Source organism: Patella vulgata, chromosome 7 (assembly GCF_932274485.2).
Source record: "Patella vulgata chromosome 7, xgPatVulg1.2, whole genome shotgun sequence".
Lineage (NCBI taxonomy): Eukaryota > Metazoa > Mollusca > Gastropoda > Patellidae > Patella > Patella vulgata.
The window spans coordinates 42,470,381-42,483,381 of NC_065885.2; the positions used below are offsets into that span (position 1 = coordinate 42,470,381).

At 35.1% G+C, this 13,001-nt stretch overlaps 1 protein-coding gene across 7 annotated transcripts; it reads right to left on the reverse strand.

The window, feature by feature from the left end:
- Positions 1 to 382: 382 nt before the first annotated feature.
- LOC126828367 (protein-cysteine N-palmitoyltransferase HHAT) lies at positions 383 to 6,611 on the reverse strand. 7 transcript variants are annotated; one of them, XM_050558129.2, is made up of 2 exons: positions 6,593 to 6,611; positions 383 to 1,948 (listed from the first exon to the last, which is right to left on the reverse strand). In XM_050558129.2, the coding sequence occupies exon 2, from the start codon at positions 1,904 to 1,906 to the stop codon at positions 383 to 385; it is 1,524 nt and encodes a 507-aa protein (XP_050414086.1). In that variant the 5' UTR covers positions 1,907 to 1,948; positions 6,593 to 6,611. The 7 variants fall into 7 exon arrangements, with proteins under 7 accessions (XP_050414086.1, XP_050414085.1, XP_050414081.1 ...); XM_050558128.2 differs by lacking the exon at positions 6,593 to 6,611 and adding an exon at positions 6,364 to 6,506; XM_050558124.2 differs by lacking the exon at positions 6,593 to 6,611 and adding an exon at positions 6,200 to 6,328.
- Positions 6,612 to 13,001: the final 6,390 nt, after the last annotated feature.

Here is a 13,001-nt window from a genome sequence, read left to right on the forward strand (position 1 = left end):
AACGGCCCCTGGAAACTCGCCTAGAGTCCCACCGCATTCATGAATTGCTTCCATCGGCCCTGCACTTTATGTTCTGTTTAAACACGGTTCAAAATCCTTTAATGTAAAATAAATCAGATCTTGCATAATATGATTTATATTTATCCACTGCCAATATATCACCCAGGAAACTTTGTCAACTGTAGTATAACAAATACTTTTTATTGTTGCAGGATTTTGCTAATTTTCAGGTTTATAAAGTAGGCTAAAATAGTAGCAAATACCTGAATAATTCTGAAATGCAGAAAATACCTATATAATTCTAAATTGTAGAAAATACCTGTATGGCAAATTACCTGTTTGATTTTAAATTGTAGCAAAGGAAACAAAACAGATTTACAAATTAGAGTTTTTTAACTTTATTTCTATATTGCCAGTCTTGTATTAACATAGCATTTTGAATATTACAATACAACAAAAACACAAATAAAATAAAACCCGACCATGAAATATCAATTAGTAAGCGACGGAAAAATATTTTACCTACATCACTACCCCCAAAGAAAAAAAATATCCCCATAGCGGACATTAGATATAGTGGTACTGATACCAGACCATTTAATCTTCTTTTATTGTCATTTCCTATTTTTTCTAAATATTTTCTACAAATATTGGTCTGTACAAGCCAGCTACCCAAAACTTCAATAGTACAGCCAAGATAATTAAGTAGACACCAGAATAAAAGGTAGATTTCTGCACCATGCCATATATAAATAAACATAAAACACAGAAAAGATCCTGTTAATTGCCAGACAAATCCGTGTTTTGAACCTCCAACAGGTATATAAATGTACTTTTTTAAAAAATAATAAAATCCACGATCAAAACATTTCCACATGTGTGAAAAACGATACACATACGAAACACATTTAGGTCCAATAGGCGTCACCATCCCATCAAGTTTAGCCAATTCTCCGGGAAGTTCATACATAACTACATATTTTGTAAAGAAAAATTGTCCTTGGCAGTAGGCTATACCCACTAATGTCCACAGTGATATTTTATATAATAAATCCAGCTGATGATGAATTGCATCAAAGTATAAGTAATGGATAATAAATTCGTTAAATACAGCCCAAAATATAACACGTGAAAACCCTATTAATGTCATTTTTATTCTAGTTTGAGTCCATAATGGAGGTTTCTTTGCCATTTGTTGGGAGAAATGGTCATATGACAACACAGGACCAGTAAAAAACAGAGGTAAATAAAATATATAATTTAACATGTCTAGAAAACTGTATATATTGAATGGTTTCTTGAACTCGCACTTCTCCAAACAGAAACTAATATACCGCAGAATAACCAGAGCTAAACAAAATACAAATAAATAATAGTTTTTATCCCCAGTATTGTCTTGACTAGAATACACATGAACCATCATGTTGCTGTTGAAGTAATCTAGGTTTAATGTCATTAAAAGAGTTAGGCAAATTACCCATACCATCACTTTCTTATGGAAAATGGTTGACACAAAAGCTATGGCCGAGTGGAACACATAAAAAAGTATGATTTTCAAACCCAATAGGTGGGTTAAACTAACCAAAGAAAATGTTAGAAAGAACAGTTGTCTGTATTTTGTAAGATTCAATCCTTCTAACAATCTTCCTAGCACAATGTGGCCAACATGCCATGGCAGCGCTTTCCAGAAATAACCATACCAAAATGTCCATTCAAAGTTTGAAACATCCTTTTTATATGGTAAGAAACTGCAGCCAGACTTTAAGTCATGCCAGTTTAAATGATGCTGATATTTAGATGAAGCTATTAAAACATGATAACAAATAGCAAGTACACTACCCACTCCACAAACTATATACACTAATCTCTCTAATACAGGTAGCTGATATGTACACCTACGCTTCATCTCACCATAATAATACCCATCAGTAATTACGTGGAAGTATGGCTGAAAAATATTTTTAAAAGTTGTATATAACATAAATATAATAATATTTAGGCCATGCAAAAAATATATTGTAAACCAGCGGCTGCCAGGCAGGATACGCCCACATTTTCGAGAGATGGATAGAGAACAAGCTAAAAAGAAAGCGATTTTTTGTACAATCGGGGGCCATAATTCAGGAAGTTACGGTCCGATCTGCGCGAATATCGAAAGGAACCGAGATCTTTGGGTTGTAAACTTACATTTCAAGTTTCAACAAAATCGGATAAAAATTGTGACCTCTATAGGGTCCACAACCTTGATATACCATATTTTTACGCTATTTGAGATCGAACGGCGGCCATTTTGTCTGTCAATTTAAGGCTGATTTTCACGAAATTCAAACTCAGCCGTACTTAGGGTGTAACGGTGATATAATAATACGGTTTTTTAAATCGGATAAAAATTATGACCTCTATAGGGTCCACAAGCTAAAAACGCTAATTTTGTCTGTCAGTTTTGGGTCGATTTTTACGAAATTCGAACTCAGCCGTCCTTAAGGTGTAACGGTGATATAATAATACGTTTTTTTAAATCGGATAAAAATTATGACCTCTATAGGGTCCACAAGCTAAAAACGTGATTTTTCATACAATCAGGGGCCATAATTCAGGAAGTTACGGTCCGATATGCACGAATATCTAAAGGAACCGAGATCTTTGGGTTATAAACTTACATTTCAAGTTTCAAGAAAATCAGATAAAAATTGTGACCTCTATAGGGTCCACAACCTTGATATACCATATTTTTACAGTATTTGAGAACAAACGGCAGCCATTTTGTCTGTCAATTTTGGGCCGACTTTCACGAAATTCGAACTCAGCCGTCCTTAGGGTGCAACGGTGATATAATAATACGTTTTTTTAAATCGGATAAAAATTATGACCTCTATAGGGTCCACAAGCTAAAAACGTGATTTTTCGTACAATCAGGGGCCATAATTCAGGAAGTTACGGTCCGATATGCACGAATATCTAAAGGAACCAAGATCTTTGGGTTATAAACTTACATTTCAAGTTTCAACAAAATCGGATAAAAATTGTGACCTCTATAGGGTCCACAACCTTGATATACCATATTTTTACGCTATTTGAGAACAAACGGCGGCCATTTTGTCTGTCAATTTTGGGCCGCTTTTCACGAACTCAGTCGTCCTTAGGGTGCAACGGTGATATAACAATACGGTTTTTTAAATCGGATAAAAATTATGACCTCTATAGGGTCCACAAGCTAAAAACGTGATTTTGCGTAAATCAGGGTCCATAATTCAGGAAGTTACGGTCCGATATGCGCGAATATCAAAAGGAACCAAGATCTTTGTGTTATAAACTTACATTTCAAGTTTCAACAGAATCGGATTAAAATTGTGAGCTCTATAGGGTCCACAACCTTGATATACCATATTTTTACGCTATTTGAGAACGAACGGCGGCCATTTTGTCTGTCAATTTTGGGCCGATTTTCACGAAATTCGAGCTGAGTCATCCTTAGGGTGTAACAGTGATATAATAATACGTTTTTTTAAATCGGATAAAAATTATGACCTCTATAGGGTCCACAAGCTAAAAACGCGATTTTTCATACCTGGAAGTTACAGTCCGATATGCGTGAAGACCGAATGGAACTGAGATCTTTGGGTTAAAAACCTACATTTCAAGTTTCAACAAAATCGGATAAAAATTGTGACCTCTATAGGGTCCACAAGCTAAAAACGTGATTTTTCGTACCAACAGGGGCCATAATCCATGAAGTTTCGATCCGATACATGCCAATATCGAAAGCAGCCGAGATCTTTTGGAGATAAACCTATATTTCAAGTTTCGTCAAAATCGGATAAAAATTGTGACCTGTAGAGTGTCCACAAACAAATTGTGGACGGACGTCCGGACGGACAGGGGCAACAGCATAATACGTCCACATGAAAATGTGGGCGCATAAAAATGTGATTTTTTGTACAAACAGGGGCCATAATCCATGAAGTTTCGAAAGCAGCCGAGATCTTTTAGGGATAAACCTATATTTCAAGTTTCGTCAAAATCGGATAAGAATTGTGACCTGTAGAGAGTTCACAAACAATTGTGGACAGACGGACAGACAGACAGGGGTGCCGACAATATACGTCCACATGGAAATGTGGGCATATAAAAATATTAACATCATACCAAATATCATGTCTATTTTCCTATTAGTATAAAAGTTCGAAAAATTATCTTTTATCAGTGAAAAAATCCAGAAAAATGGTTTGACGTACAAGAAATGTAAAGATAGGTTGCCAGGCAACAAAACATACACCCAAAGCAGCAGTCAACAACAGTGGTTGCATATTTTTTCTATTGTCAGTAATGAAACATTTATATAAACTAAATTAGTAACAACTCATTAAGTAATTATCAGAGAATCATTAGAATTTGTTTGGCTTTCAGATCTGCTCCATGCTAACGTCTAGTATATGAAACATTTAATATTATGGATTTAGCTGTTCAAGTTTTCAAAATTCATTGAAAATCAATAGATGATAACTTTGGTCTCTCTAGAGCATCCACAAGATTTTTCAAAGTGATCATGGGCCATAACTCTGGTAGTATTTATCGGCAATCATTGAAAATCACTGGGCTTCTTTGTCTCACGACCTTAAACACTGTGTTTTAATTTAAATTGAATAGGATATTAACTTTGGCCTCTAGAGTATCCACAACATTTTTCAAAGTGATCAAGGGCAATAACTCTGGCAGTAAATAACGGACATTGCTGAAAATCAATAGGCTTATTCATCTCATGACCTTAAAGTAGCCAATTGAGTCCCTAACTCAATATCATTCAAAGTCTTACACGTTGAAAACACGAATTATTTGTCAATTCAAATCAACATTGATGTTAGAAAAGGTAGGCTTCTGATATCCAATATTTAAGACAAAATAAACATTTTACCACTGGTACACGAATCATGTACCATGGTGCGTTTCAGCGTCATTTGTTAACACGTGACCAGAAAGAACGAGGCTAGACATATTCCAAAACTCCATAACTTATCTGGAGAGCATGCACAATAGACTGGAATAACCAGACGCTAGAAATTTCTATTCGGTTGAGACTCATGTTGTATTTCGCTGGACATAACTGATTTGAAATTAGAGTCAAAACGGAAACAACTGAATGTAAATCAGTTCATATACAAAATGAAATGAAATGGGGTTTAACGTCCTACTGTTCTGCTCCTATACTGGGCTAATGAAGATGGGCATATGCCATACAGTGGGCTATGAGGGAAATTTTGCCCAGGCAGCGGCACTATCGCCTACTCTTATATCGAATTCCAACTGCCAGGGGATCTTTTACGTACATTCCAATATATACACGGGACCTCGGTTTTTCGTCTCATCCAAAGCCAGCTGTCCTTGTCAGGCCCTCCATCCTGCAATCACTGACAAGGGGGAACCACGCCGGAAGATCTGGATGAACTTTCTCGGCCAATGCAGGGATCGAACACCCGACCTCCAGGCTAGCGCGCCAGCGTCTTACCCACTTAGCCATGTGACCCCCAGTTCATTATACAATCAGATTACATTATTACATGATTTGGATCAATTTCTAGGTCCCAAATATTAGCGATTTAGCTCCTTTAAACACTGTGTATAAATTTAAAGTCAATCGAATATTAACATTAGCCTCTAGAGAGCGTCCGCAATTAAATGTGGACGCCGGACGCCGGACGCACGGACGGACGGGGGCGACAACAATAGGCTATACGACCACATTTTTGAATTCAAAGTTTCATCGAAATTGTCGCCTCTAGAGGTTCCACAACCTAGATATACCATATATCTACACTATTTGCGTACAAGAGATGGCCATTTTGTCCGGCAGTTTTAGTCAGATTTTCACGAAATTCGAACTCAACCATCATTTTACGGTGTACATAATAACAGTGAAATATTCATTGGGTTGAAGTCAGCGTACGTTACGATGAGCGGACGTTTCACTACCTTGACCTTCATCGTCGAAAGCTGCGGGTAACAAAACACATGTTTAGCCGTTGTTAAGTGAGCGTACGGAATGAATGTGTTCGCGCTACTATTTAAAACACTGAAGACACACAATAATTGGAATGAAATGAAACAATCTCTATCCCCCATTTCTGTGGCACCATAAATAATTTCTAAAAGTCACTGGAATACACCGCAAAACAGGTGGAATTAATTATCGATTTTCATTTACCAAACTTAAATGTTTCTTTTTTTCCTGAACCAACCAATACATTTCATGGCACCATAGAATATTCTTGGAAGTCCTCGAAATAGTTTGAAATACGTCCTGGCCTCTTTGATTTGGGAGCTCTGTGAGTTTGTGATGTTTATTATTTGAACAGAATAAATACGTGCCATAAAACTGAGATTATCTTCTATCCCGAACATGGTCCGACGAGACGGATACGTGTGGAAGTATCGAAGATTGCGGTTCTAGCTGGGGGCCGAGAATTGGGTCAGTACTGTCAGTCGGGTAGACTAATCACCGGAATTCACCGGAATTCATTTACAATCACCGGAATTCATTTACAATCACCGGAATTCACTTCTAAAATCCCCGATTCCTCCCACAAAACTCACTTACCGGTATTTTAAATGTATAATACATTTTGATCTCTCCACAGGCCAGATAAAGGACCGAACAGAGGCTAGCCACCTATTCGACCGATCCAGCTGGCAACCTGTTCGTTGGCAACCTATTCACAATTATGCCAACATTCGCCCAAACTCATCTATTTTTATCAACCAATAAAATCCAACGTTACGTCTATCAAATGAAAGTAGAATATATTATTTTTTTTATCCATTCCATTAGCTCAGAATAGAGGTGTAATTTCCCATTATTGTGATAGAATACATAACTCTTATTTATTAAAAAGATATTTTAATACTGGATAACATATTTACAGGTACATAATAACATCATTTGGTTGGGTAAAGTTACGTCTAGCTATAGCTGCTTCCCCTCGGCCTCACAGGACCCCTCGGCCCGGTGTCGAGGGCAGATCCTCTCCAGAGGTCCGGGAGACCTCTCAGCCTCTACGGGTCTCTTTTTTTTTTTTTTTTTTTTTATAAAATTCATATAATTACATTCAGTTATGCATAATTATATTAACAATGCAATAGATAATTTATAATTTATAATTTAAATTTATAATTTAAGTCAATATGAGATGATATATACAAACGGTAATATAATACAAAATACAATCAAAGTTCCTAATATTATAGCTACTTTCTTATATACAGCTAAAAATATATTTGAAGTCTGTAGTGGAAAAGCGTCTGGTTGAAAGAGAGTGTGATGTTTCCCAGCACAAAAAGAACGTGCATAGGGAATTGTGGGATGTTATGATGGCCATGTTAATGTTAGAGGTGAGTGTTGATTACAGTGACTGAATAGCGGTAAAACAAACGGGTAAAACTTGAGTTAGTGTTTAAATGTTTTTAATAGATTTCTATTTTACTGTTGGACATATTTCAGTGGGTGTATAGGTATTTTATTTATATGACAGAGTGAGATAGTGCCATTTAACGAAAACGAAAGATGACTAAGATGTCAAGTTGTGACAACTTAAAGTAAATAGCACGGTCTGTTTAGTCATATAGTAGAGTAATTAATATGGAAGCTTCATACAGGACGATAACTTGCCTTATACAGGAGAATTCGGTAAGGCAGAGTAGGCTGAAGCTTGGTGATTTCGATTTTATTTCCTTTTGTATAATATTGGTTTATCAATTAAGCCAAAATTTTCCAGAATTTATATGGGGTAGGCCTACAGGCGTTTGGTTATTTTCGCTTGTAGGCCTAAATCCTTCTTAAAAAAAAAAAAAAAAAAAAAAAAATTTGCAATGAGTGCTCATATACGAAAGAAATATAAGAAGATGTCTATGGTTGTAGCTACTTATTATAGTAGCAAAGTCAATATTTCATGGGAGAAGTTGCAGAGTATAAATTCAGACATGACGACACAAACCTAGGCTTAAGGAGGGTCATAAGGTAGTGAAGACTCGAGCTTGAGAGAGTAATCTTTATTTTTGTTTTCTTTTTGTATAGAATTGGTATATAAGCTCTTGTGAAATATTGGTGGATAGAGGGTGTGTTCGGTTAGACCATATGATCGACAGGTATAGGTATATATCATGAATGTATTTAGATTTTATATTGTGTAGATGGATTGTATTGTTGTTGATTTTGAATTCTTTGGTGAGATGAATGTTGTTTATATGTGTAGTAATGAAACATTTATAGAATTTTAATTTGGGGCAATTCAGAAATAAATGATGGTAAGATTCAGTTGCTCGGTTACAATAGTGGCATTTAAAGTTGATAGTATATATATTTCTGTATAGCATAATATCTTTTGTTAGTACTGCATTATTGATGATTGTATACATGAAATCCTTTTCTTTTTCAGATAAGGAGGAGCATTTATAGAGGTTTGTCCAGACTTTTGAAAAGTCAACATGAGGTAATTGTTTATTTATTTTTGGTTGTGTCTGTAATAAGTCAATTAGGGACCAGTATATGTCTTTAAGTTTTGTATTGTATGTATATTTGATGGATGATTTGAGGCTAATGTAAGTTTCTTTTATATCTATATATGATTGGGGGAGTTTTTCCGAGTGGGTATAATTATTGGATGCATATCTTGGCAGAGTATCCCTTGTAGTAAATCCTAGCCAGTATATGTATAGGCCTAACCAGGGACTGTTGTTGTCTTTGATTGCTTTTACTATAAGTTGTTGTTGCATTGCCTGGATTTTTAGTCGAATGTTTGGCACTTTAAGGCCACCATTTTTATGCTCTAGGTTCAAGGTGTTTCGATTAATTGTTTCACTTTTATTTTCCCAGATGAAATTGTAGATTATTTTATTTATGTTTTTAATAATTGAGTTTGAGGGAGGAACTATCCTAGCAACAAACCATAGTTTGCTGAGTATATAGGTGTTTAAGATGCATACTTTTTCTTTATATGAAAGAGAGTGATTTTCCCATGTCTGGATGGTTGAATTGATTATTTGAACAAGGGGTAGCCAGTTCTTTTCCATTTTATTTGAGCCAAACCAAATGCCTAGTAATTTTATAGCGTCTGTTTTAATATTAATATTTATATTTACAGGATAGGAGTAGTGTGATGGTTTTCCAACAGAAAGGATTTCAGTTTTATCATGGTTTAGTTTGGAGCCAGATATAGAGCCAAATGTTTTGAATTGTTTGAGGAGAGTGCTGTATGAAGAAAGTCTAGATATTATAGCAGAACAGTCATCTGCATGCTAAAATATCTTAATCTCTGAAGGGTGGTTAGGGATCCTGATGCCTTTTATGAGGATGTTTTTGTTTATGTATGAAGCAAGGGGGTTGATACACAATGAGTATAGAATCATGGATAGTGGACATCCTTGACGAATCGATCGGTTAATTTTAATATTTTGGGAAAAGGATCCATTTACTTGGACTTTACTAATCAAGTTTTTAAACAATATTGTAACCCAGTTAAGGATGTAATTTGGGAAATTAATATGTTTAAGTAGATTTATGATATAGTTGTGTTCAATGCGATCAAAGGCTTTTTCTTGGTCAAATGATAATATATAGGCACTGGACTCATTTGTGTTTATATAATTTAGTATTGTATCTATTGAATATAGGTTATCAAAAATGCTTTTATTTGGTCCAGCTCCTGTTTGTGTATTAGAGATTAATTTGTTAGTCCACACATAACAGGCTTATCGGTCTATAGTTCTTGAGTAATCGATGGTCGCCTTTATTCTTGTAGTTAATTGTTATGATACCAGTTCTCATTGTGTTAAATAATTCCCCCTGTAGATAGATGTTGTTTAATACTTCTGTTAAATCGTTTCCTATAATGTCAAAGAATTTTATGTAGAAATCTCCTGGAATACCATCTATACCCGGGCTACGGTTTGTTCTAAATTTTTGTAACGCCTTAAGGACTTCATCTCTAGATATAAAATGTGATATTGAATCTCTTTCCGTGTTTGTTAGTGTGTTTATGTCACTGTTTTCGATATAGGACTTCATTAAGTTATCATTAATATTTTGAGAAGTATATAGTTGTTGGTAGAATTGGTGAATTGTGTCTAATATATCTTGTTTATTGTCACAGATTGTATTATTTTGATTGATCAGTTGTTTAATTTGTTTTTTTGCACCCTTTTTAACTTCTGCTAATTTATATATTTTAGAATTAGTAGATACATCAATTTGGGGTATTTCTAATTTTGAACGTATAACGTAGCCTTGTTTGGTATTATATTCTATAAGCTCAATTTTTGATTTAATCTCGTTTATAGAGTTATTCTTACTAGGTATTTCATTTTCTAGGGATTCCAGTTGTTGATAAAGGTTACTGAGGATATGTTTGTTCTCAACTGCTAAGGCTTGACAGTAATTTTGTGTAATATTTCTAATAGCGGCTTTACCTTTTTCCCACCATTGTATGTTGTCAATGATTTGGTATTTTTTGTTTTATTTTGGTAGTTTTTATCATCTAGAATAGAATTGTTAAGTTTCCAATATCCTTTACCCCATTTAAGATTGTTAAGGTTGATATTTAGTTCCACTGCTTTATGGTCAGTGAAATGAAGTGGTATATGTTTGATTGATTTGATGTAAGTTGCATATTTATTACTTATGTAAATGCGGTCTAATCTGCTAGCATGTCCTTGTGAGTTGTGATAGGTAAAAAGGGGAGTGTCAGGGGAGATAATTCTGTAACCATCACTTATATTAAGTAGATTTTGTATATCAAGTAGATATCTTATAGCATCTTTTGGATGGTTATTCATGTTGCCATGTTTGTTATCTTCACTGTTTTCAATAAGGTTAAAATCACCAGTAATAATATAAGAATGTTGTGGATTATGAATAGTTTTGACATATTCAAGAAGTCTCTTGTAGTAATAAGTTTTCAATTCTCTCTTGCAGGGACCATATATATTGAATATTTGAATAGTTTCATTATTTGTATTTACCTCCAGATGTTGGAGCCTACCTGCTAATTCATCAGGTGTATTGTAGAGTTTATGTATCATGTTTGGGCTTAATAATAGGGCAATGCCAATCTTTGTTTCATTATATGCAGTGTATAAGTTATAGCCAGTTTCGTTTTCAACATTTTTTATTTGATGGACATTGGATTTTAGAATTTCTTGTATACAAACAATATCTAGTTTGTTAAATATATTGCTAATTTGTTTAATCTTTTGAAGATTTCCTTGTAGAGCGTTTATGGAGTAAATTAACATAATAATTAGGTAAATAATAGGGATAGAAGGCTTCATTGTTAACTAATATGGTTTCAAGAACTTATAAGGTCTTAATTTGTTTGATCTCTAAACTTCTGTTTCGGTAAGCGGGGATTCCGCTCGCGCCCTTTTATCATCTATTTCTGTTTCGGATAAACTATCAAGGCTTCTTTCCCTTTTACTTACTGTGTCACACTTAGTGACTGTAGAGTTATTTAACAATGAGACATCAGCGTCATAGTTAAGATTTGACTGCGATGTTACAGGGATATCATGGGATGAGTTGTCAATGATACTGTTATCCTCTAAATAACTTTGACCCACTGAGGATCCTGTGTTAATGGGGGTGGAAGAAACATGACCACTAGATGTATCAATAATAGACTTATTAACATCATTGATAAAATGGCTATCAGGGCTGAGGATAACATTTGTTGTATCGGTAGTGATAGGAATGTCATTGTTGACTACTGTAGTTTTTATGGAGTCTAGAGTAGCTAAGTCCTGGTTTAGACTTCCTGGGTTTGCGGGTTTGACTTGACCAGAATTATAGACATTTGTTTTTGTCGTATTATTTTTTGAGGGGATAATATTATTGACACCAGGGTTATTGTCTTCACTAGGGTCATAGCCTAAGACATGGTTATTGATATTTAGGTGCTCATGATTAGGTTCATAAATATTATCAATATTATGGGTGGGTTCAGTGGCTATATCAGCAGATACTATAGCACTGTTTGGACTAGTTTGGGGTTGAAGGGCAGGAAATTCCATTTGATCATCAGGATTTGGTGCATTGGGGTTGGTTGGCAGACTATATCTTTTGTCTGGTTTTGTACATTCACGGCCAAGATGCCCATGCAGGCCGCAGTTGTAACAAATTTTGCCCCTAGTTTGGCCCTCATATTTAATGGATACATGTATCCCTTTTATATAAATGTGCGATGGAATAGGTTTAAACATTTTTTTTACATAAACAATTCTAACACCGCTTTCGACCGTTGGAAATGGTTTGAAGCAGGATCTGTCACATTTAACCAATTCACAATAGTTCGTCAATTTGTTAACCAGATATTTATTGTCCATTTCGAATGGTAGGCCGAAGACCGCAACAGGAATTGAATCAACAGGGTAGTCCCATGTGATGTTTCCAGCCGACTCTACTGTATAATTGCAATTCTTCACTGAGAAGGTCTTGAGATTCTCAAGAAATAACTCCTTGGCAAGTATATCCTTAAGAGTTAGGCAAAACTTGCCCTTACCTACATTTTGGAGACATTTTATATTGCTGATGTCAAAATCCTTAGCTTGTAGGAAATATAATATGTCTACTGAGGCAATACCAGTGGAGGGGTTATCATCGTCGGGAATCAGTTCAACAGTATTGTCACGAATTATACGGTTTGTTACACTCATCTCCCCATTAGGGTTAATTGTCATCTTTGTCGATTTTATGTAACTCATTGTCAATAAAACACTTCAACAGCTTGTATGTGGTCTTAATTAGAGTTTAAAGGTGGTGAATCACGGTGGCCATAGACCGGCCATGACAATATGGCTGACACCAACACTGAGAATTCAAATGTCTTGTCACAGTAGAACTCGAATAGTTTATACAATTATCAACTCTGAGATATTAATCCATTACAGGGTAGCTGGGTCGTATCTATACAAAAGATATGATGGCCATTGTCGGACACTAAATAAATAGCTCTTTATAA

Excerpts from the sequence above, each read along its gene's own strand:
- LOC126828367 (XM_050558124.2), bottom strand. The coding sequence starts at position 6,241 with ATGTATTGGTTGGTTCAGGAAAAAAAGAAACATTTAAGTTTG. Across the intron at positions 1,949-6,199 it reads AAAAGAAACATTTAAGTTTG|CCATACTTCCACGTAATTAC; the intron begins GTAAATGAAAAT and ends AATATTTTTCAG.